The 21,695-nt window shown below is 42.0% G+C and overlaps 1 protein-coding gene across 1 annotated transcript; it reads right to left on the reverse strand.

Annotated features, from left to right (window-relative positions):
* Positions 1-989: 989 nt before the first annotated feature.
* On the reverse strand, positions 990-21,319 carry GEMIN8 (gem nuclear organelle associated protein 8). Its single transcript, XM_009961099.2, has 3 exons — positions 21,254-21,319; positions 20,289-20,715; positions 990-1,578 (listed from the first exon to the last, which is right to left on the reverse strand). Exons 1-3 carry the CDS (start codon positions 21,317-21,319, stop codon positions 1,328-1,330), a joined length of 744 nt encoding a protein of 247 aa, XP_009959401.2. The 3' UTR covers positions 990-1,327.
* Between the last annotated feature and the right edge of the window lie 376 nt (positions 21,320-21,695).

Consider the following 21,695-nt stretch of genomic DNA (forward strand, 5'->3'; position numbering starts at 1 on the left):
ACAGCGGGGACGAACTGAAGTTAGGATTTTAGTCGTGACATTCCTCTGCTGCCAGAAAGGCACATGAATGTTTGTCACAATCAAACCAGGAAATGCTGGCATGGAAACGCTGCTTAATACAAACTACAGCCCTTCAGCACACAATGATACGTGGCAGCAGTGTTTCACGGGAAGTCCTTGGAAGCGTTCAGGGAACTGTTTTCACCAGTATGGAGGGGCCAGTTCTGCCTCTCTTTTACAGACCACTTGTGTGCCCCGCTCTGCTTGGTCAGCTAGTAGCGGGGCAAGCTCAACTGGCCAAAAGTAAAGAGTGACAGTAGTGGAGCCAAAGAGCCTGCGCAGATGGACGAGTATGCACAGAGGCACATCTAACTCGCCTGTGTTTCAGCTTTGTGCATGTAATATGCAGGTGGGCATTGGAAAGCTGCACCTAAAATAAACACAGCCTTCAGGGCTAGATGGCTTCCACACCTCCACATACGGATGGACCCTTAGTCTATCAAACTAATACTTCTTCTTTAAAGCTTCAAAGTAATTATATACTTTTTATTAGAATGGCAAAAATCACTGTAGGCACTGGTCCCAAGCGCGCTTTGTCCTCTTAAGTTTCTCTTCTGCTAAACAGATCTCTTAACAGACAGGACCACATCAGGCTTCTCCCCCACTCCCCCCACCCCTCCATTAAAACATTTTTCTATATAATGTTGCTTTAGAGTCAAACTCCTGCCAGACAAATATCAGCCTGGAAGAAAAACTTCCTGCTTTATTATAAACCTTTGAAAAAGAATTCAAATGGCTGGACTACAGTAATTCAATATGTTGTATCTTGGCCAGTGGGCTCCTGGTTCTCAAAAAAATCCAAGATTAGCAGACATAACACTTCAAGCTCTGCTGTGTTAAACAGGATCCAAGCGCTACTATGTTAAATAAGACTAAAAAATGGGATCACTTGGTTTCTCAAATGCAAAGAGCAGACAATTCGTACAATCTTTTTTCTTTTTCGCATGGCTTTAATTTCCCCCAGTTCACTGACTATAGACATTGTTATCTTTCTTGCAAGCATGGTCAAGGCAGGCGGGTATGAAATGAGTGAAACTATGACATTAGACAGGTTTGATATTATTCTCCCTCCTATTACTACTTGAAAACTATACGTAGGTAGAATGGACGGTAACCATCGCTGACAGACAGCATAGAAGGAACACAGGGCAAAGAAACATGGTGCCCTTGCTGGCCCCTGTCCCAAAGCCCAGCCAAAACTTGCAGTTTGTTCTTTCAGGAGCACAACCTGAGGCACCTGTCCCATGTCAGAGCACAGTGCAGGTACTCACAGCTTAAGGGGAATAATGGGCCAGTATTTGGGCTGCTTTTTGTCACAGTTTCTATCAAAGATAAGCTGCATGGCAGCCTCCATTGCCTGGATTTTGGCAGCTTCAGCACCATACAGTTTCTTCATTTCTGCCATTCGCCTCTCCCCGGGTCTTTCTGCAGGCGGCTGCACAGAACGCCCCGTCCTTTTGTGAAGATCTTGATCAGCCTCCACGTACTGCTGCTCAGCTTCCAGCTGCTGCTGTCTCCCTAGATAAATAAACCACAAGAGATGTAAATGACTGAGCTATCAACAATCACATTTTAACTTTTGAAATATCATACATTCAAATTTGTGCTGGGTCTAGAGGGCCGAGATCGACATATTCTGGAACTTACAAAACGAATTGCACGTTACTTGTCTTGCTGTGCTCATTATGCATAATGACAAATTCCTACTAAATATCATGATAAAGCCAGGCTGGAAGGAGTGGGGAGAAAGGATGAAGATCCTGGAACTGAATCCTAAAACTGTAGAAAACCTCTGTATTAGTAATAACAAGTAAGAATCAGCATTGCTTCATTCTCCCCAATATACATGTGCCCTGAAAAGAAAAATTTAAAAAAACCCCAAACCCCTCCCCACCCCCAAAAAAGCCACCAGAGAGTTGTTTCCAAAGTAATGACTTCGCAGCTGAGATAAGGAAACAATGCGCAGGACAATGTGACTTTAGCTGAACCACAGCCAAGAGAAAATGTATCAGTTACTACTCTACGAAAATGAACAAATCAGCCTGTCGTGTGTCAGCCAGTAAGTGCATCCAACAAAACACAGCTGTAAGCATTGTGTTTAGATAAACTATCCAACCTCATCCATTTCTCAAGACTTGCGAAGTTCAAAACTGGCAGTCTTACTGCTATTGCTTTCAAGACAAACCAAAACAGCACCCAAGATAAATCCCAGCACCACGTCTTTTAAACACGATTTAAAACAGTTCGGCGAGAGGCGAAACATTTGGACCAATCTGTCATCAAAAATCCTCTTTGGGTAAGCCCAACGGGGAAGCGAGAACTTGATTTTGCGTGCCCAAACTTACCTCCACTTCCTGGGTGCTGCTCTGATGGAACAAATGAAGCTCTGCGCAGTTGAAACAGCAAAGTGCTGTACAAGACTCCCCTCTCGCAGAGACATTTCTATAAGATGAAGAAAATCATCCGAACTCCTTTGCCTACCCGCAACAAACGACAGTTCCCAAAACCACCTCACAGAACCAGTTCACCTCTAACGACAGCACTCCTGTTCTTTTTTTAAATGTGAAAAGGGACACCGTGTCCACAGGCCGGGAGGCATTAGTCACATACAGGACATGCTTCTCAGCATTCGGTGCCATGTACCTCTTCCCTCCTTCCCCCAAGACAGAGATTTAGCTTTCCACAAAACACATGACATCTGCAAACGCTAACCCAAAGTTAAGTATCCTGACATATCTGTGTCAAACATCTGCAGTTTATTTTTACACTGGAAAGTACTGTACAGAGCAGCCAACTGACTGTCTGTCAGCCTTCCTAAATGAATTATTCCCCGTACCTCATTCACAGAATACAGATATTTTAAACAGTGTAATCAGAAACTTCAATGCCGGGACACAGAAAGCTTTTGCCCTGTCATTTCAAACACCATCCACAGTTTTGTGTGGGTAGTCAAAGGGCAGGAGGGCTTGAGGGGTTATTGGCAACCTGCTCCAGAGAGACGTTTCACTTGCTCTGATTTCGCTTTAAGGGCACACCCCTGAAGTGGGCTGCACTGCCAGAATTCACGAGGAAACATACATTAGAGTCCATATGTGTTTTTGGAAGAGTCAGATTCATGTGGTGTCAGCCCATTTTAACCAGAAGGTCTGAATTAAAAGAATTAACATTGCCTACAGAGGGCCCAGCACTATGAGGACAGGCTATAGCACCCAGGCTGTGACCAGTCACTTGCACCCCATTGAAACAAAATTCCTGGGACACCAGACTGCCCACAACTAGGTGACATGCTTTTGAGCATAACTTGATGCCTATTGCACTGAATAGTGTTAGACAGAAAAAAAAAAAAAAAAATCTATACTAGAAAACCACTGTCTCCCACTGTAGTTACACAGCAAAACTCTGGCAGGGCGGTGAATTGAACCCATATTTGTTGACTCTCTTGGGCCACAAAGATAATTCCTTGTATTTCTGTATTGCCCATGGACATTTTTTATTCATTAGTTCCATAGCTGCATGCTAAAGACAGCTGCTTCCTCGCTTGCTTGCCCTAGAATGATCTCCGATAGCTCACTGCACACAGTAACACTCAAGAAAAACCAGTTTCTCTGGAGATAGATAATGAATTCTGCTGTTTGGAAATTAAAAGGGTCTCTAGCAGAAGCTTTATGATGGATGAGTGGATTACAGTTTAATGAGCATCAATCTCCATTTTGTAGCACGCAGTAGTTCATAAACCTGCAGATGCTAATGTTAACAATCAAAATAATAATACCAATTTAAATTCCATTCTCAAAACTACCTGACGAACATGTGGAGTATATGTTTTACTTTATGCTAATCAGATGTATTGCCCTTAAATTTCTAACCTTTTACTATCCGTAGGTAGTGGTTAAAAAATTCCTCAATATTAGGGTCTCAGACACTTAAATCAAGTCTACAGAGTCCAGGCAGATGCTGGGGACAGAAATCTGCTACAGGGACCCACAATTTTTTGTACCAAAGGCTGAGTTTGAGGACAGCACATGGCAGCTGTTGCTGGTAACACCACTGTATCTGTGTGGAACATGTTGCAGTTTCGAATCAGTTATTTGTGGAGAGATACTACCATGACAAACTCCACTGTCAGTCACGGCACTATTTGCTGTCACGGACAATCAAGGAAACAGAAGCCATGGAACTAAATGGGTATGTAAGCTGCTGCTTTTCCAAAGGGAGTATTTCCAGCCAAACATTGACAAGAAATAGATGACAGCAGAGACTTTTGTCCTGTTGAGATGCACGCTAAACTTTTTTTGGTGGAGTAGGGGCTGGGAAGTAGAACTGCTCTGATTTCCTGCAGTCTGGGTTCTTTCCATTACGTTGGAATTTACTTTAAAAACAATACAAAGCAATGCAACTTGAGCTAAATGTGCAACTACCTCCTCATCAAAAAGATGAGGACAAGCATCTGACAATGGAAAAAACAAACAAACAAAATTATAAACTGTCTATAGCCTTAAACCTACCAAGGCAACCAGAATTTCTCTGAAGCAACGTGACTCTGAAGTCAAAACACTAATTCTCAGCCTGCAGCAATGGAGTTCCCAGCTCATTCTCAAATCAGAGTTTCACACTCCAAATTCGTAAGCCATTGTGCTGCCAAGTTACAAATGTTAAAATTATAAATAATTTTTACACAATTCTAAGTGGTTCCTCCTTCCACTTCACAGAGTCTAAAATAACTGTGCTTCCTTTTTACAGCATTCAGCTTCAAATACTGGCAAGCTTCCCCCAGTCATGGAGCAGCATTTTGCAAATGTTCACAAGGCAGGCAGGCAGCTGCAGCGGTGGTTGGCTCCTGCACAAAGGAAAAGCATTGCTGAGATTTTCCTAATTGGTCCGTTCCATTTCTTCCCAAAGATGCTCTTCCTTTCATAAAGCTCTTTTCAGAATTAACTTATCCCTACCAGGTCCAGTTCTGCTGGGAAGTCATCATGACCTGGCCAAAACCAGTCGAGACATCTTTTTCCAAACACAGTAAATAGCATTTTTCCTTCATATTTAAGGAATACTGAGATCTCTACCTCACTTGTACTGCATCTGGGGATATCACCAGTGATTCTAGGCCTTTTGAAAGAACGTTTTGAGTTGTTGTTCCCTCCCCTTCCCCCCCATACTTTTCCCACCTTTTATGGGTTACTTTTAATCTGGGGTATGGTAGCTGACAAAAAAGTGAACAAATAGAGACAATCACCTCCGTCCTCAGGGACTGCCAAAAGCAAGATAAACAGCACTAGTATCTTAGCTATTCACTGCATTTGGGGCTTCATACGCACACAAACGCCATCTTACATACTTTCAGCAAAACTATGACCTAAGCCCTTCAAGACTTAAGCTATTTTCCCCATAGGCCCTTAGAAACTCAGATGTCTTGTTTCTCTGATTTTATAAAAAGGAAAACGTCATATACTTTCCGTAAGTTTGATCCACTTTGCTCTTATTTCTTTGTAATATCCTTTGAGAAGCTTAAGTAGTAATAAAAAAATTCCTCTCTGGAATTCATCCTGTTCTTATTAAAAGAAAAAAAAACAAAACAAAACAAAACAAGGAAAAAAACAACCTCAAAACCAAAATCCAAATAAAGGCCCTTATTTGGAAAGAAGTCTCCATGGAGAGACTTTTCAACATTAAAAGGAAATAAAAGTAGCGAGCATAATTATCTCTGTTGGATTTTTAATGAAAGAGTCATACCCAGCACTGTGTGGTTTCTTGTACCATTTTTAGCTCTTAATAGTTATACATCCAACCCTTAGCTCACTGTAGCCAGCAATCATATGCAATCTGACGACATTTCTTATACAGGTAGCCTTCTCCGCAGTTCTCTAGGTGCACACGCTTCGCAGTCTGCCACGTTCTGCCCCACACGATAGTAGTTATGGCAAGAAACCAAGGGCTTGCTCGTCGTAAGTGTCAAATGGCCTTCACCGACTTTCAGTTTCTTGCTTAGTTAGCACGTTATTCTTCAAGGAAATAACTGCACTTTCCCCAGCCTTGATCTGTTTTTTCTTTTCTATGATTTCAGACTGACCTATACCCCTGTTCACATATTTGTCTGCTTATTTCAAATGATGAATGATTTTCTGTTACTGCTGCAGGTGCACTTTTTGAGCTTTCTCATCTCGTGTTAAATGCTACCCGAGCTGATCTTGAGCAGCCCACACTAAGAGAGTTAAAAACACTACTTATTTCTACTGATTAAAAACTCCTAGTTCTCTCTTTGAATGCCACTTCCCACAAGCCTGTCTGCTGTGTTAAATGTTCTGCCCACACAGGCTTCTCAATGCCAAATGCCAGCTTCTTCATCTCCCTAGAAAAGCTAAGTACCTTTACTATAAACTTACATACAAGTTTTTCTGAAGTGATAGTATCAGATCATTTTATTATACCCGTACTTGCATGAACCAGGCATACCATGGGGAAAACCAAAATCTTTGCCTAAAGGAATTCCAACAAAATAAGGACTTAAATCTAAGGATCTGGAAACAGGATATTCAAGGAGTTTAATTTCTACAGAGCTGTACAGAGGGCTGACATCTCAAGCATTACTCTCTATCAAATTCAAAGCTTTGCAGGACAAGAGTTTTCATCAGTGGGAGCCTATGAGATACAAACAATCACGACTTACCCCCACATCTGTAAAGACAAAATGTCCCAGGTTGCTGAAAACAGCACAGTCTCGCTTCCTGGAGGGTTACTCTGGAACACTAAGCAATTTACAGAAATTGTGGAAACGTACTGAAAGAAAAGAGTGAGGATTTTACAGTGGAATGAACAGCCTCATTCTATCTGTAAGTTGGCTTGGGGAAAGTAGACTTATGTTTAAACTCCTCCTTAAATTTAAAACCTTATGCTTTGAAAAGAATTTAACAAAAGGATTACAAACGACACAGTGTAACTCCCCCCTTCCCATTTTTTAACAAGAGAAGTCTTATCTTCAAAAAGGGGGAGACAGCTAGGACATATCTTACTTCGCCAGCAGTCTGACTCTTGCAGAAAGATCAAATGCTGTAGCCGGCTTGAAAACACTGATTTGGAATAAAAGTGACTTTTTAGGAGAGTAATTGCCTGCAATGATAAGCTCTCAGTCACCAGAGTCACAACCACCATGAAACAGAACTACCAAAAATGCTGAAGGTATTAAAACCCCAAGTATCTACACTGACAAGTTTTCCATCTGCTAGTTGAGGAGGGAATGAGTTAAAATAAATTGAGTATTTCACCACATATATCTACAAGCAATGCAATATTCTCAAGAAAAAATAAAATGTTCTGTTACAGGCTTTGAAGTAAGAGCAGATGTGATTCCTTGGCAAGCTTGTGGCAGTCTGAAACCATGGTTCCATGGACATTTTTCTTTCCTCAGCTCCAAAACCAGCTTATGCAGTTTCTGCTCCCCTCCTTCTCCCTTAGCTCCGTGCTCCAGCTCACAGGCCTCTCAAGGGTGCCGCTACAATTGTCTAAGGGGCTACACAATGAATCCTACAAAGAAAATGCCAACCCAATCCCAACAAATTATATTTAATCCTGGTACAGTTCAGTGTCTTGGCAGCACTCAGGTGGAAGTAAACGGGCAGCACTGGAGCAGGAGTGAATGGCTAGGAAGAAAAATTGCTTAACCTGGCTTTGGCACCGAGACATGTTCATTGAGGCACAGCCTGACTGAAAACCTACTGGTAAAAGCAGAAAAGAGTCTAAGGCGAGAGAGCGTGCTCCCCAAGAAAGACGCAGTTGCAACAGGCTGTCAAACAGACAGCAAACAGATTTTGCAAATCTGAAGTACTCAGTTTGATACCTTCTCTTTCACTGTAGTACAGATTTTCTACACATTTTGAAAAGGGCAGCTCTGTAGAAACAGGGTAACATTACCTACCGAGACAGCAAGCAGAGAGAAACTACCTTTGAAATCAAAATTAATAGAAAGCCAGGAAGTAAGGTTAGAAATAAGGTGTTCCACTTCCAGGTTTGCCACTGGGTGGTATGCATCATTCTCAAGTTAATTAACCACATGCCTCACTGTAATGATTCTGTAAAATGAATCTAATACTTTCCTACCTGACAGAGTTTTAAAGAATTAATTATCTCACGTTATTTTGAAATCTGTGGGTTAAGTAACTGGCAGAAAGTTACACAGTTAACTGGAGAATAAAAAAATCATAGAATCACAGAACAGTTTGGGTTGGAAGGTACCTCAAAGATCATCTAGTTCCAACGCCCCTGCCATGGGCAGGGACACCTCCCAGCAGACCAGGTTGCTCAAGGCTCCATCCAACCCGGTCTTGAACGCTTCCAGGGATGGAACATCAACAACTTCCTTAAGCAACCTGTTCCAGTGTCTCACCACCCTCAGGGTGAAGAACTTCTTCCTTACATCTAGTCTAAACCTGCCCTCTCCCAGCTTCCAACCATCACCCCTTGTCCTATCACTGCAGGCCCTTGCAAAAAGTCCCTCCCCAGCCTTCTTGTGGGCCCCCTTCAGGTACTGGAAGGCCGCTACAAGGTCTCCCCTGAGCCTTCCCTCTTCCAGGCTGAACAACTCCAACTCTCTCAGCCTGTCCTCGCACAAAAGGTGTTCCAACCCTCTGACCATCTTGGTAGCCCTCCTCTGGACTCCCTCCAACAGCTCCATGCCTTTCATGTGTTCTGGACTCACGAGGGCAGAGTAGAGGGGCAGAATCACCTCCCTTGACCTGCTGGCCCCACTTCTTTTGATGCAGCCCAGGATGCCATTTGCTTTCCGGGCTGCAGGTGTACACTGTTGGCTCATGTTCATCTTATCATCCATCAGCACCCCCAAGTCCTTCTTCGCAGGGCTGCTCTTGAGTCACTCATTGCCCAGCCTGTATCTGTGCTTGGGATTGCCCTGACCCAGGGGCAGGACCTTGTACTTGGCCTTGTTGAACTTCATGAGGTTTGCACAGGCCCACCTCTCCAGCCTATCAAGGTCCCTCTGGATGGCCTCCCTTCTCTCCAGCGTGTTGACCGCACCACATGGCTTGGTGTTATCAGCAAACTTGCTGAGGGTGCACTCGATGCCACTGTCCATGTTGCTGACAAAGATGTTAAATAGCACCGGTCCCAGCACCAACCCCTGAGAAACACCACTTGTCACTGGTCTCAGAAGCTGATTTCTGTTTTAGAAATGGGATTAAAAACCAAGAAGGGTTGTCTTGTGGCCTCCAAAACAAACTGCCAAAGATCCTAGATGGAAACAATACAAGCCTTCATGTCCATGTTTACACTAGCAGTAGGCTACACTGGTTACCGCCCAACTAAACAACAAATCACCTTTCTTTTATTTTCTTCTATTATGTTCCCCAACGAAACCCTTAAGAAGGGACATTCTTATCCCAACCAGAAAATGAACTGAAACAATCAAACCCCATAAACATGAAGCAACCAGCTAGCCCAGCGGAAGCTCAAGTGAAAGCCTGCTCTAGAAATCTGAACGCTCTAAATGTAATTCATGATCAGGCACATGTGCATCTAGGGTAGGAAATACACAGGCCAGCCCAGCGTAACCAGGGGCCGGTACCACACCAAGGTGTCCAGACTTGTGCCGCCTCACAGATTTAAACAGCCAGGAAGCTGCTGACCGACGGCTGCTTAGAAATTAGTACAGGATCAGGCACTGGCAGCTGCCTCTAGCTAGGATCAAGTCTACAGCAATAAGCTTAAATACAGACCAGCTGACTCCACACTCCCATCCCCCAAAACAACTCCAATCTGTCACTGATGGCAACAATGCTGACGCCAGACAAAGGCACCAGTGCTAGAGTAAACAGAAGGATTACTTAAATCTATATATAACTGCATCCATATATACAGATGCATTTATGGCACGGTCAGAGGAGACTGAACAAGGAAATGTTCAAATCTAAAAGTGCTTCTTTAAAAGCAAACCAGCACGCTGAAGGAACACGAGTTTCACAACAATTTTTCACATGTGCCCTGAATAGAAATTAAGCACATGCACTTGGAAGAAAGCGTTCCATGATGTACAGAGTGCTAGACAGCTAAATAATACTGAAAGTTTGGTTCTTTCAGGCAAAAAAAAAAAAAAAAAAAATGAAGCGGCCTGTGTCAGTCTTCTAACTCAAACTCGCACATTCGAACTTTACATTGAAATTTCTTCCTTGACTCCAGCCAGACTACATTGCTGAATTCCAGTTTGGTTTACTGTATGAGAGGAGAAAGCAGCTCAGTAATATATGCAGGGAAATCTGCTACTTTATCAAAAACATTTGAAAAACAATTCTGTTTTTGAGAGCAACCTGTAACTATGTCGCTGATTTTCTGACAGGAAGCATACTCAGGCTACGAACTGACCTTTCAGTTAACTGGCAGGTCCATAATTTAGCATTACCACAAACATGCAGAACTAAATAACAATCTCTGATCCAGATAAAATTAATTTCAGCAATATGCATTTTTTCCATGCTGTTAGTAAACTACAGTGTGCTGCCCGACCAGTCGTTTTGAAAGAGACATCTGGAAAAAGGGTCAAACTAAAGGAATCAGCAAAATACATCGCAACTTGTGAAAGAAAGGGCTGAGGGGTAGCTTTGGAAACTGAGTTTACCTCTCTTCTGAGCTTCTCATTGCTCATTTCAGCATTCTAGTAAATTAAATGAAATATACTTAAACACATGAGGATAATCACTATTAAAAACACCATAAAAACCATCAGGAAAATATGCCAGAGAAAACCTGCAGATGTCTGCCTATCTGCAGGTACCTTCTGCAGAAGGGAAATGTTTGACACTAGAAATAATTCCAGAGCCGGTTGCTGAAGCAGAATTCTGAGCACTGTCTCCTTTCCAAAAGGCAGCTAGCACTCTGTCCTTCAGAAAGTTAAGTTGTACTTGTCAGCAAGTGGGAGCTCCATGTCTCCCCTCTGTCACTTCAATGGGGCAATTCACACATGAAGGAAGCGTGTAAGTGACTTGATGAAGAGAAGTCTTTATGTGAGGAAAGCCATCAGACTAAAAGCCCATCTAGCCTGACAGCCTGTTCATGATGGAGATCAGTAACAAATGTCAAGGGAAGAATGCAAAAGCAGGGAATGCAAGTAACTACACATTACCTACTGAGAAATGGAGAGATTAGAAAAAGGCAGATACTTCTTTCCATACTCCCCCAAAGCCAGCCAGATGCTCTGCTATCTACCACCTCAACACCTCCTCCACAAACATGTTCACACATGATGCAGTCTCCATAGTCCGGACTCTTCTACAACTTCTTCCTCCTTCCCACCATACCAGTGGCCAAAAATCCCAAAGCAATTACAACTGATGAATTTTAAAGCGAGTCTTCCAACCCTTCTGCTCAGCAACTACATCAGAAATGAAGGTGCTCTGCAAGGCTTGTGCACAGTGAGGGAACAGCAGCATTGACTTGTTTGCATTTTAACAACCATATTAAAATTGAGGCCCAGCATGCTCTTTGGAGACCTATGTTCCTTGGCAAAGTCTCTCCAACTTCTGTGAATACAGAGCTGAATTTTAAAGCAGCAACCACCACTTCAGCAACTACAAATGAAATTAAACCCAGGAGATTCTTATCCAGCTAAATGTGAACATTAACCATCAACAGTATAACACCCATGTTATTTATTTCAGTACAAACCTAATTATCCATTTAAGATTTATTCTTCATTTTACATTGCCTCCATGATTTCAGTGTACTGCAGAGCCGTGTTCTGACAACTTAGACATACGTCCTTGAAAATACCAGGGGGAAGCTCTGATACCCAGATAAACAGGTTTGGGTACTTTGGCACCCAGTAACAATTGGAACACCGAGGAACAGCTGGATCAACCTGTACTGAGCACTTCACATGCCTGTTTCTCGATATAGCTTCATATCAACCTTCTCTATTTTCCCAAGAGACAGGGAAGTGATATCAGCCATGTATTACAGCTCCAAATAAAAAGAAAATGGACAGAAATCCCTAGAGCAGGAGGTGCTTTAGATTCCTTGGAATGGGCTTCACAGCAGATCACATCACAAGGTGGCAGAGGTGCTCAACCCAGCCACTGGAAAAGATAAGAGTGACGATGTTCCCTTGCACCTTGGGGCTTAAGATGCACCATCCTTTGGGTATAAATGAGTAGCTCCCTTCTTCCTGGAAGACATGGTTGGAAGAGAGAGGTTATTATTTTCGATATCTGTTTCTAAATCCCACGTACGTTGAAAGTTTTTCTGGTAGTCCCAAATGGCACGTCCAAGGTCACAAAGGAAGTTTGTAAAGGCCACCCAAGTCTGAGGTGGGTAGCCTAACAGCCACTGTCTATCTGTCTCACTTGATTTTAAGCTTGCAAGGAAATGAGTTTTGAAAAGACCCAGGCAATGGAAGTCTCCGAACTCTCAGTTTCTGCCTCCACAGCACCAACATTCTCCTAATGATGATGGACACTAATTCCATTTGGATGCTTCTGATAAAACTGAGGCATGATGTGCCTCAGGGAGAGATGCTGAAAACCAAATGGTGCCTCTGAAGCCTTGGAATTAACAACACCCCGATAAAATTAGCAGGGGAAAATCCTGTGTCTCCAAGCAAATCTGTGCAAGAGGTTTGCTTTACAACAGAGACACCTAAAATGCCTAATGCTTGATGTATTTTGCTGCCATGCTCTGTTGTAGGTTCTAAGCAGATTTTGTAGCTAAAGAGCATAGAAAGCACATAAAATCATTACATCCATCTCCACCTTGGTCTTTGACATTTTCATAATTACTCCAGTGCTGTACACCCTGAAACTTTAAACATTCTTGCTACAGCAACAGATCCCCCTGGTAGGTACAAAAAGGGTTACGTTAGAAAACACTTAATTCATAGCCCACACTGTGACTGTCCACTTACAAGCTTGAGAGTATCACGCTAAAGGCGGATGAACTCAGATTTATCACCACAGAACTGAGACAGAGCTCTCTCCTAAGTAAAATCATTGAGAGATCCAGAAAAGCTGCATGTGGCACCTAGATGGAACCAGTAATCCAGGAATTTTGGGGGAAATGGAAAAGTGCATAAACTGTGAAGACAGGCTGCCCGAGTTGAGTGATTAGCACAGAGCAGCTTTTATGCCACTTTTCCATAGAGCTGTGTCTGTCAGCGTGGTCTCACCTGCTCTTTTCCACAGCAGCTGCAGCTGCTTTCACAGGCTCCCCTGCAGGGACAAAGAATGAAGAGAAGACTAGAGGAGCCACTCAGAGCAGCTGCAGATGCTAATGGCATAAGCAAGCAGGCAGACTTGCCTTCAAAAAAACTACCAGCACCAGTTCCGAGTGTAAGTAGTGTCTGCGTCTTCCCACACCAAACTGTTCCCACATGAAGCAATCTCCCGTTAACAGCACCGTGAAAGCTATTTTTGCTCTTAAAACAAGACAAGGATTCCTTGTTCCACACGTGGCCTCACAGCCCTTGGGTCCGCCTGGTGATTCTTTGCCAAAGGTTTGCAGAGCCCAGGTACGTCACAGCAATGCCCTCAAGCCTTGGAAACTGCACGGACACAAAACGCTGCAGAGGTGTTGGCACCCTGCTTGTCTGACCTAAAACTGAATTATTATGAATAACGCATGTATTTTCTTTGTAAAGAGAAAGTTTGAATAGCTAATCCATCACAGCAAACTACTGACCTGTTTCCACCAGCAACCGTCAAGAAACAGCTATCAAAAGCAGATCTAGCACATGGATGGTGAGGGGCAGGACAGCTGAGAGGAGCAACGATCTATCTCTGTCCTGCACATCTTATTCTCATATCCTCCAGACAAGTCCAGTCAGAAGGAATTCTACGACAGCACTGATTTACTAAAAGAAGCAACAATACAAGGGCACCGGACTTCTCTTACTGACTCATGAATAACTTAGGGATAATAGCTCTCTGGGAGAAAGGGTAGCTCAGATCCCATATTTGTTCAGCAAAGATGATGTTGACAGAATGTGTTTTGGTCACAGGGATAACATCTAACTTAACTGTCAAGCAAAAGGTTTGGAATGAATGAGTCTTCTCAGATCATATTGTTCATTCTTCTACCACTGGAAGCTTTTGCTGACTTCCTGCTAAGGTACTCAAAACACCTTATAAATATGAATAAATGGAACCTCTCAACAAGCCACCTGAGGTATGTACTATCTCCATTATAACAACAAGAATGTATTAGGCAGACAAATAAAGGGTGACGATTTCAAACGCAGGTTCCCAAAGTTGAATACATATTTTTATACTAAGACATCATTCTTCATTTCCGTCAAATGTAAGAGGAAAGAGTGGTGTTTGACATCTTGGCATTCCCCTTAAAGCAATGTCTACACTATAGTTAAACCAAACCACATGAGCTTCTTTTCCCATGCTCCTAGCTATAAACCTGCTGTTACTCAAACCGCAGTACTCCACAGTGCGCTTAGGAAGAACCGAGCCCAGTACAGCCACTGGCAGCCAGGGAAGTGGCATTCCAGGCCCCAGCTCTACCCGACTGTCCAAGCTGCACACATGGGAGAGTGGTCCACAGCATCCTCAGATGTCACCCACGAGGCAAAACCTGGGGCATCCCTTAGCAGGGAAACAAGCCTGGTCTTGCCCTCGCGTACTTTCAGAGGCTGCAAACGCTGTCAAGGAGTCTCAGCCTGAGGCACATAAACAGGAAAGACTTCACGTATCATTTCCAGTTTGGTATATTAACACTCACACAACTCTCCTGAGCACGTAGCAGAGGATACCCGTTTCTGACTGTATCTGATCCAGCGATACAGAAAGCACACTGCTTCCTCAGCAGCACCTCAAGCTTTCTAGTCTCTCTTCCGTTAATTCCTGCAGCAGCAAGTACACCTGTACAGCATAATGCCCATTCGCTGCAAAATGTGTTGGACTGATAGGAAAGACATAGGTCCACATAGCAAGGTGTACATTCTTCTAAGCTCAAATTCTGTCTCTAGTATGAGATTCAAGGACATTTTCTTGACTATCACATATTCTAGGAATGTCTGTGTTCCCAAACTGATACTCTTAGTACAACGATAACCTTGTCTCTTATGAAACGGGTGTAAAACTGTGCTCAACTGTTGCTCTCCAAATGCAATTCAGACCCTCTATTTTTGCAAGTACAGATTAGTTTTTAATATTAAAGCAGTGAAAATTATGGCACTTTTCCTTGTTTCTCTAGCAAGGAGGCACTTTCTCAGCTGTTGGCTTCTAGTACCAAATAACACAGCCTCTACATTGGACACAGAGCATACACTTGAGAAGATACTGCTGCTACATGATAAAAGGTTCAATCATCAAGAGCAGAAATGTGGTGTAAATGGAGAGCTTTTCACATTTCTCCTTCAGTTCACAAAAGAATGTGCTTCAAAAGCATCTCTCAAGCACCCACACATATTGCAGAGTGCACTCTTATTTCACAGGCATTTCTCAGAAGCTTCAGCAATTCAACTTCTAAAGATAGTGGTAGAAGTTCATGTGACAACAAGGCTGACAAAGCCAAGGAAATTGAGCAGATATTTAGGAGTTCACAATCCACACTGCTTTGACAGTTTAGGGTAGGGAAGAATCATAGAGTAAGAATCTGAACTACAGTCTACTCTTGATGATGAAGAACAGGGAGAAGCATTTACCAAAAGCGAAGGAAAGAAGAAAAACACAGTGGCAAAAAAACTGCAAAGTCTCTTTTCCAAAGAACCACACAGGCCCTTAAACAAAACAAAAAGCTTCACGGATTTGGTACTATTCAAACAAGTTTCAAAACATGGAAAATTCCATTATACTCCCTTCATGGAAGAGGTAGTGGCAACCATGATCTTTCAGAGAGAAGGAAACCCGAGGGAAAAAAACCCTACGAATTGCAGATTTGAAACAAACATCTTCATTCAGCATTTCCTTTCGAGGTTTTTTTTTTTTTTTTCTTAAAAAGTTTTCCATCTGGCATGAAAATTTTAAATTGAGACATTATTTTGGGAAAAGCTGGAGGGTATGTATGGGCAATACAAACAGAGGCTTTAATGGAAAAAACTAGTCATAGCATTAACAACTGACAGACTATTATCCTTCGGTAATGAACTGACATGATGGTACCACTTTGCTTTTCTTTGTTTTTAAATAAAGGATGCTGTCTTATTGCCTGTTGACTACTACCGAATGGTTCTCAATGTACTCGCAATGCTGTATTCACTCAATTACAGTAGTCACTTTCTCTTATATGTAAAAAGGGAACAAAGAAAAACTGCATAAGGACAAACTACATGTTTCAAAGCCTAAATTTAAAAGTATAATAGATATGTGCAATTAGACAATTTACAGAATTGTTAGGCTTGTGAATCTTCCCTTCTTGGTTTTTGCCCTTTTAATTCTTGCAAATATAAAAAGGCAAGTTACTGTATTCTGTCCTTTACATCTAGGAAGCTTGGAGAATTCAGTACACTTCTTAGGTCAGACAGGTGAAAAGTAACTACATGCTTTTCAACAGCCAGAGGGAAAACTTTAAAGGCAACTAAAAACATCCCCAAAAAGCACAGTATATTAGGATCAGCTACATGAAGTAACAGAACAACAGACTACCCTGACAATAAAACGCCTTAAACCCCAGAATCACTAGATAATTATGATAGCATATGAAGAAACAACTGAAGAGGAAAGAAATTAAAATGGGGGAGTTTTTAACCAAATACACCATATACCTAGAATATGAGATAAGTTTGTAGTGCATTAGTATGTCTGAGTTCGTACCGCCTCAGCAAAACTCTGCTCACAATAACTTCAGGGCATTCCAGGAACACATAACTTGACTGCAGCACATGACACGAATATAAAAATTAGGAAGAATTTGACATGAATTCAAAGACAAGAAAAGAGATTGTTTTAAAAGAGGTTGTTTGTGAACAACTGTATCACTGCTGAAGTGTTAAATCATGCAGCAAGGCTCAGAGTTTGCCAGTTTCAAAGGCTTTACTGTGCAAGTCTGCCAATCGCTGCAAATGGCCACTGTGAAAAGAAAACAAAAAAATTGCTCCATAAATTAGGAATCTGCTTGTTCTTCAAGTTTGTGGCAGTTATTGAAAACCAAAAAAAACCTGAAGTTTTTCTTCTTTGGCTAGCATGACATGATGGCTTTCTTGTCTTTCAAACTTTTTTCTTTGAAATTAGTATTAATGCTTCTATGTCACCATCCAGACACAAATGCCTTTCCCACCTGCATCTCACGCCTTTTTAACTGCTCTACAGTTAAAGGCTGCACTATGTTATCCTCTGATGTTTGTGATCACATTTACCTCCAGCAGACTCTACATCAGGCATCAGAAGTGAAGAGTCTGCCATCAATTAGGATTTGTTTTAGTCCATTTGATTACCCTTGTTGATGATGGTTCATGTGTTGGAACCAGCTATATCTTATATCTTACTTGGTAAATCAAGAGTCTCATTACGCACGTCCAAAATACCTACATTAATGCTGTATAGTATTTCCCAGTTTTGCAGGGCTTGAAAAACACCAGACTAATGCAAGTCATCCTTCACAAAGATAAATCAGACCTCCACCCTCTGTACTAGCATCCCCTTCCTTATGTGCCAAATTCCCCCTTCTGTTTATCCCATTGCTCTTCTTTCCCCATGTGTCTCACACTTCAGTAAGTCGCCAATAAAACACGCATCGAAACCTTGCATAGCGTTCACTTTAAAAGAAGAGCAAGCCGGGTGTCTTCTCACAAGTGCCTATCAAGGTGTAGGGGTCAAAGGCTGTGAACTCCACCCAGAGCCCCTCGTTTATGCCAGAGAAAGAGAACATGAGACACAGCCTTCCCCTTAACATGCCCTAACAGCTGGCTTAGACTCAACTGATCATCAAGGTCACTGCTGGTATTCTGCTTTGACATACCCCAACATTCTCATTCAGTTTAGAGAAAACTTAAAACAGTTACCTCAGCATTACATAAGTCTCTTCCAGACAGGGATCCCTAAATTTCAGGTATTTCTGAGCTTTATAGTGCCGCAATTTATCTACAAATCTGCTCCTGGGGTGTGTGTGGGGGGGTGGGGTTGCAGCCCAGGACATACAGCTTGGGATTAAAAGGAAAAGGCATCAGAGAGGAAATACTCAAGTAACTGTTAGTTCCTTTTGTGGATGCAGTATCTCCATCTTCTTGAGCATCGATACAGAGCGACAATCATTCTTCAGCACAGTATGAAATATGTAACATGACAGTGTCATTACAGATTGCAGCTTAATGAACCCCTAAATTTCATTTTGTTCAGAAACAGCAGCCAGGGAAATTAATAACACTACCTTCTAAGGCAGAATGATACTGCCTTCAACACAGTCTCCATACCAGCTCATTTCCACACCATCAGGGAAACAATGATTTTCCCCTCCCCCTGCTGGTTAAGTTTCTTCTTTTAGGAAACTTCAACACAATTAAAAAATTATTCTATTTTCCTTTTCCCCCACCACACAAGAAAAAATTATTTCTGAACAAGATCATACTGTATTTTTAATTATTCAGGAAATTAGCATTTCGATAACGCCATTCACCCAAGAGTTCTGTGGCACTTTTGAATTTCAATTAAATTAAGTACTTGTTTACTTTTTCATGCTTTGAGGAATTACAGATGATTATTATTACTATCCTCACGTTATCAGGGAAACTACTAAAGAAACTGAGGCATGCAGTAGCTATAGTCTAGATTCTGCTTAAATTTGCATGAAGAACTGGAATAGTGCCGCTGAAGTGAATGGAGTTACACTTACCCAGAGCTGGGCTAGTACATGGCACACAGCAGAGACCTAACTATTCCAAAAAGCTCCAAGTACCGCTGTGGCAGAAGGAACAAACGTAAAATCTGTATTCTGAGTCACAAACTTCTTCCCAATTCACCTGCTCATCATAAAGAATCCAATCATATTTTTAGCAAGAGCAGCCAGTGAGGGGTCAGGAAGAGATTAAATAGCTATACCAAGGTCACATAGGGTATTTGCAACAGAGAACATCTCTGAGCCCAGATTTCCCAATTTCCAGGACACCACTTTAATCACTCTAACCACCAACCATAAAGACAAAATAAATTCAAAGAAAATCTACTGCACTTCCAGAAGTAGCCAAGTATCTTAAAGCATCCTGTACCTCATCAAAGGACTATTTCAACAGAGAACTCCAAGCTGATTCTGCAAAAGCATGATGAGAAAGGGATGCATGTCAGCCACTACCACTGAGCTCCTTAACTCACTTTCCTGTGCTAACTAGATCAACTGTACATCATACTAATGAGAAGTGTGAAGTTAAGCTGAGGCATTTCAGCTCACTGGATACCCCCTGATCAAAGAACATTACACAATTTTTATCTCTCCCTCCCAATCGTTGCCTTTATCATGCATTTTTAGAACATCTCCCTCTTCTCAGAGACAGCAGAGAAAGCACTATTAAACATTCATTCTGGGTATATTACAGTCATGTAGGAGAGGTTATTTTCACAATGCTGCTTCCTTAGATAATAAATTTGCCTGCAACATTTGTATATGCAGTAAAGTGTCAATAAAGTGCAGCATAGTCTTTTATTCTTCTAAGGATTTCACAGAAACAAAGATGACCAATACCTCTGAGGATAAAGACTTGAGAAAAATCTTGAGTCTTTGGCTTACATTCCCTGCTTAAGGACTTGGGTCCAGATCAAGATGCAAAACAAAGAGAAACTTGTGGTATAATACAGAATGAAGAGTACCCTAGGGATGCAGAGGGAGAAGAAAAAGGTCACGAAATTTTACTGTAGGGTCAGCCAAAGAATAACAAACAAAATGGCTGCTCCATGTTATAAAATACATTGAGGCTTACTCTAGGGTTCAGTGATGTAGTAAAGCACTTCCTCTGGGTTCCCAGCTCAGACATAATAGCATGTTAACGAGATTTAACCATAAAAATTCTGGAGTGTTTCCTTCAGCAACGAAGAGGAATATTACCTTCTGATAAATGTGTTATGCTCCTCTTTGTAGTCATAATTTTCTCTCTCTCTCTCTCTCACCAGAAAACCTTCAAATGTTTTCTAAGACTTATTTCTAATGAATGGTACTTCAGTGCAACCATCAGTTTTGCCTATTTCATTCTGTTTGGCTTGCTCACTTGCAGTGCCTATTTCTGTGAATTCTTACAAAACCCGCAAATCACACAAAGTTATGGCCACCAACTATCAGAAAACACAGAACAAGCATGGACTTACGCAGTTCTTCCCGGTGCCTCTCTGTCTGAGCAAAAAACTGGCGAAGCTCCTCTGTGATCTCCATGTCACTCAAGTCATATTCTATCTCCCCTTCAGACTCAGAGTCATCCTCCATTTCAGAGTCCCTGTCAACATCCTCCTTCCCTTGGTGGGCACCGGTGTACTGCTGAGCTCCCCCATGGTACAGGGCTCTGCCATGTCGGCTATAGCTGGAAGAACAGTTTTGGGTATGTGGGAGATCATTCCCATCCCAATCTGAGTAGCGGCTACTCGGAGAGGCTGCAGAAGGATGCCACGGTAGGTGGTAAAAGGACTCCATGGCTTTCCTGTAGGCTTTCTGGTGTCTACGCATCCAGCGCATGGCTAAGTCATAGTGCTTCCAGTATCTTGCATACACTTGCTTAGAATACCATGGCTCAGTGTCTTCCTGTGGCCAAAACATGGAGGAGAGTGAAAGAACACCCCCAAAAAAAAAAAAAAAAAAAAAAAAAAAAGAGAGAGAGAAAACAAACAAACAGTAATTGAGGGGAGAAACATTGTAAACACAAGTGTCAAGTCTGCCTTTTAATCATTACTCATCCTTTTCTTATGATAAACCATACAGATCTGAAAGAGGACAAGTATTAACGCACTGCAAGTGCATTACACTTCATCACTCTTACAAGAGGTTGCTTTTGCATTAACAGAACCACCACTGAAGAATTAGCAACAGAGAAGATGTAGTGTCCAGAAGGTATTTTCCAAGTGTTCGTGCTACTACAGTGGGAATCAGTTCTTTTTAGGAAATATGCTGTGTGGATATATTCCACAATTCCTTAGCCGCTCATGTAATTTGAATGAACTGAATCATTCCAAGGTGTATGTATTACAACCTACACCTGATTTCCAAATCCGCAGACAGAAAACACAAGAGATTAAAATTCCTCCACATTAAACAAAGGCATTCATTTTATCCAGTAACATACTTCCTCCATCTGCTTGCCAAAGTAAGTTTCTCTGAAAAGGTCAAATGGCAATTCAGCCAAGTTCATATATCCATCATGGCCTCGATCAAAAACAAGACTGTATGCAGCCAAGTGCAAGCTGCCAATAAATCTCCCTTTTGTACTCATCAGCAACCAACATAGTGAAAAGGGGTAATAAAGTACCACCGATAAAGTACCTGGAAAAATCGTTCTATAGAACAAAACATACTGTAACACACCTTCTCCTGTCCTCCAGCTAATCTGTTTTCTCAAAAAAAGTTTCATGCTGTTCAGAATTCTCCAGCAAAGCCCCACAGTCCCTCTAGCCTTAAGCCCTCTTCCTAAAGGCCATTTCATCTCCCTCCTCACCCTACTCTCAAAGAGGGGATAACAGAAGATCTTAAAATTAAAGGCCATAAAATAAACTAGAGCTAGAACAAGT

Source organism: Leptosomus discolor, chromosome 1 (genome assembly GCF_034619465.1).
Source record: "Leptosomus discolor isolate bLepDis1 chromosome 1, bLepDis1.hap2, whole genome shotgun sequence".
Taxonomy (NCBI): domain Eukaryota; kingdom Metazoa; phylum Chordata; class Aves; order Leptosomiformes; family Leptosomidae; genus Leptosomus; species Leptosomus discolor.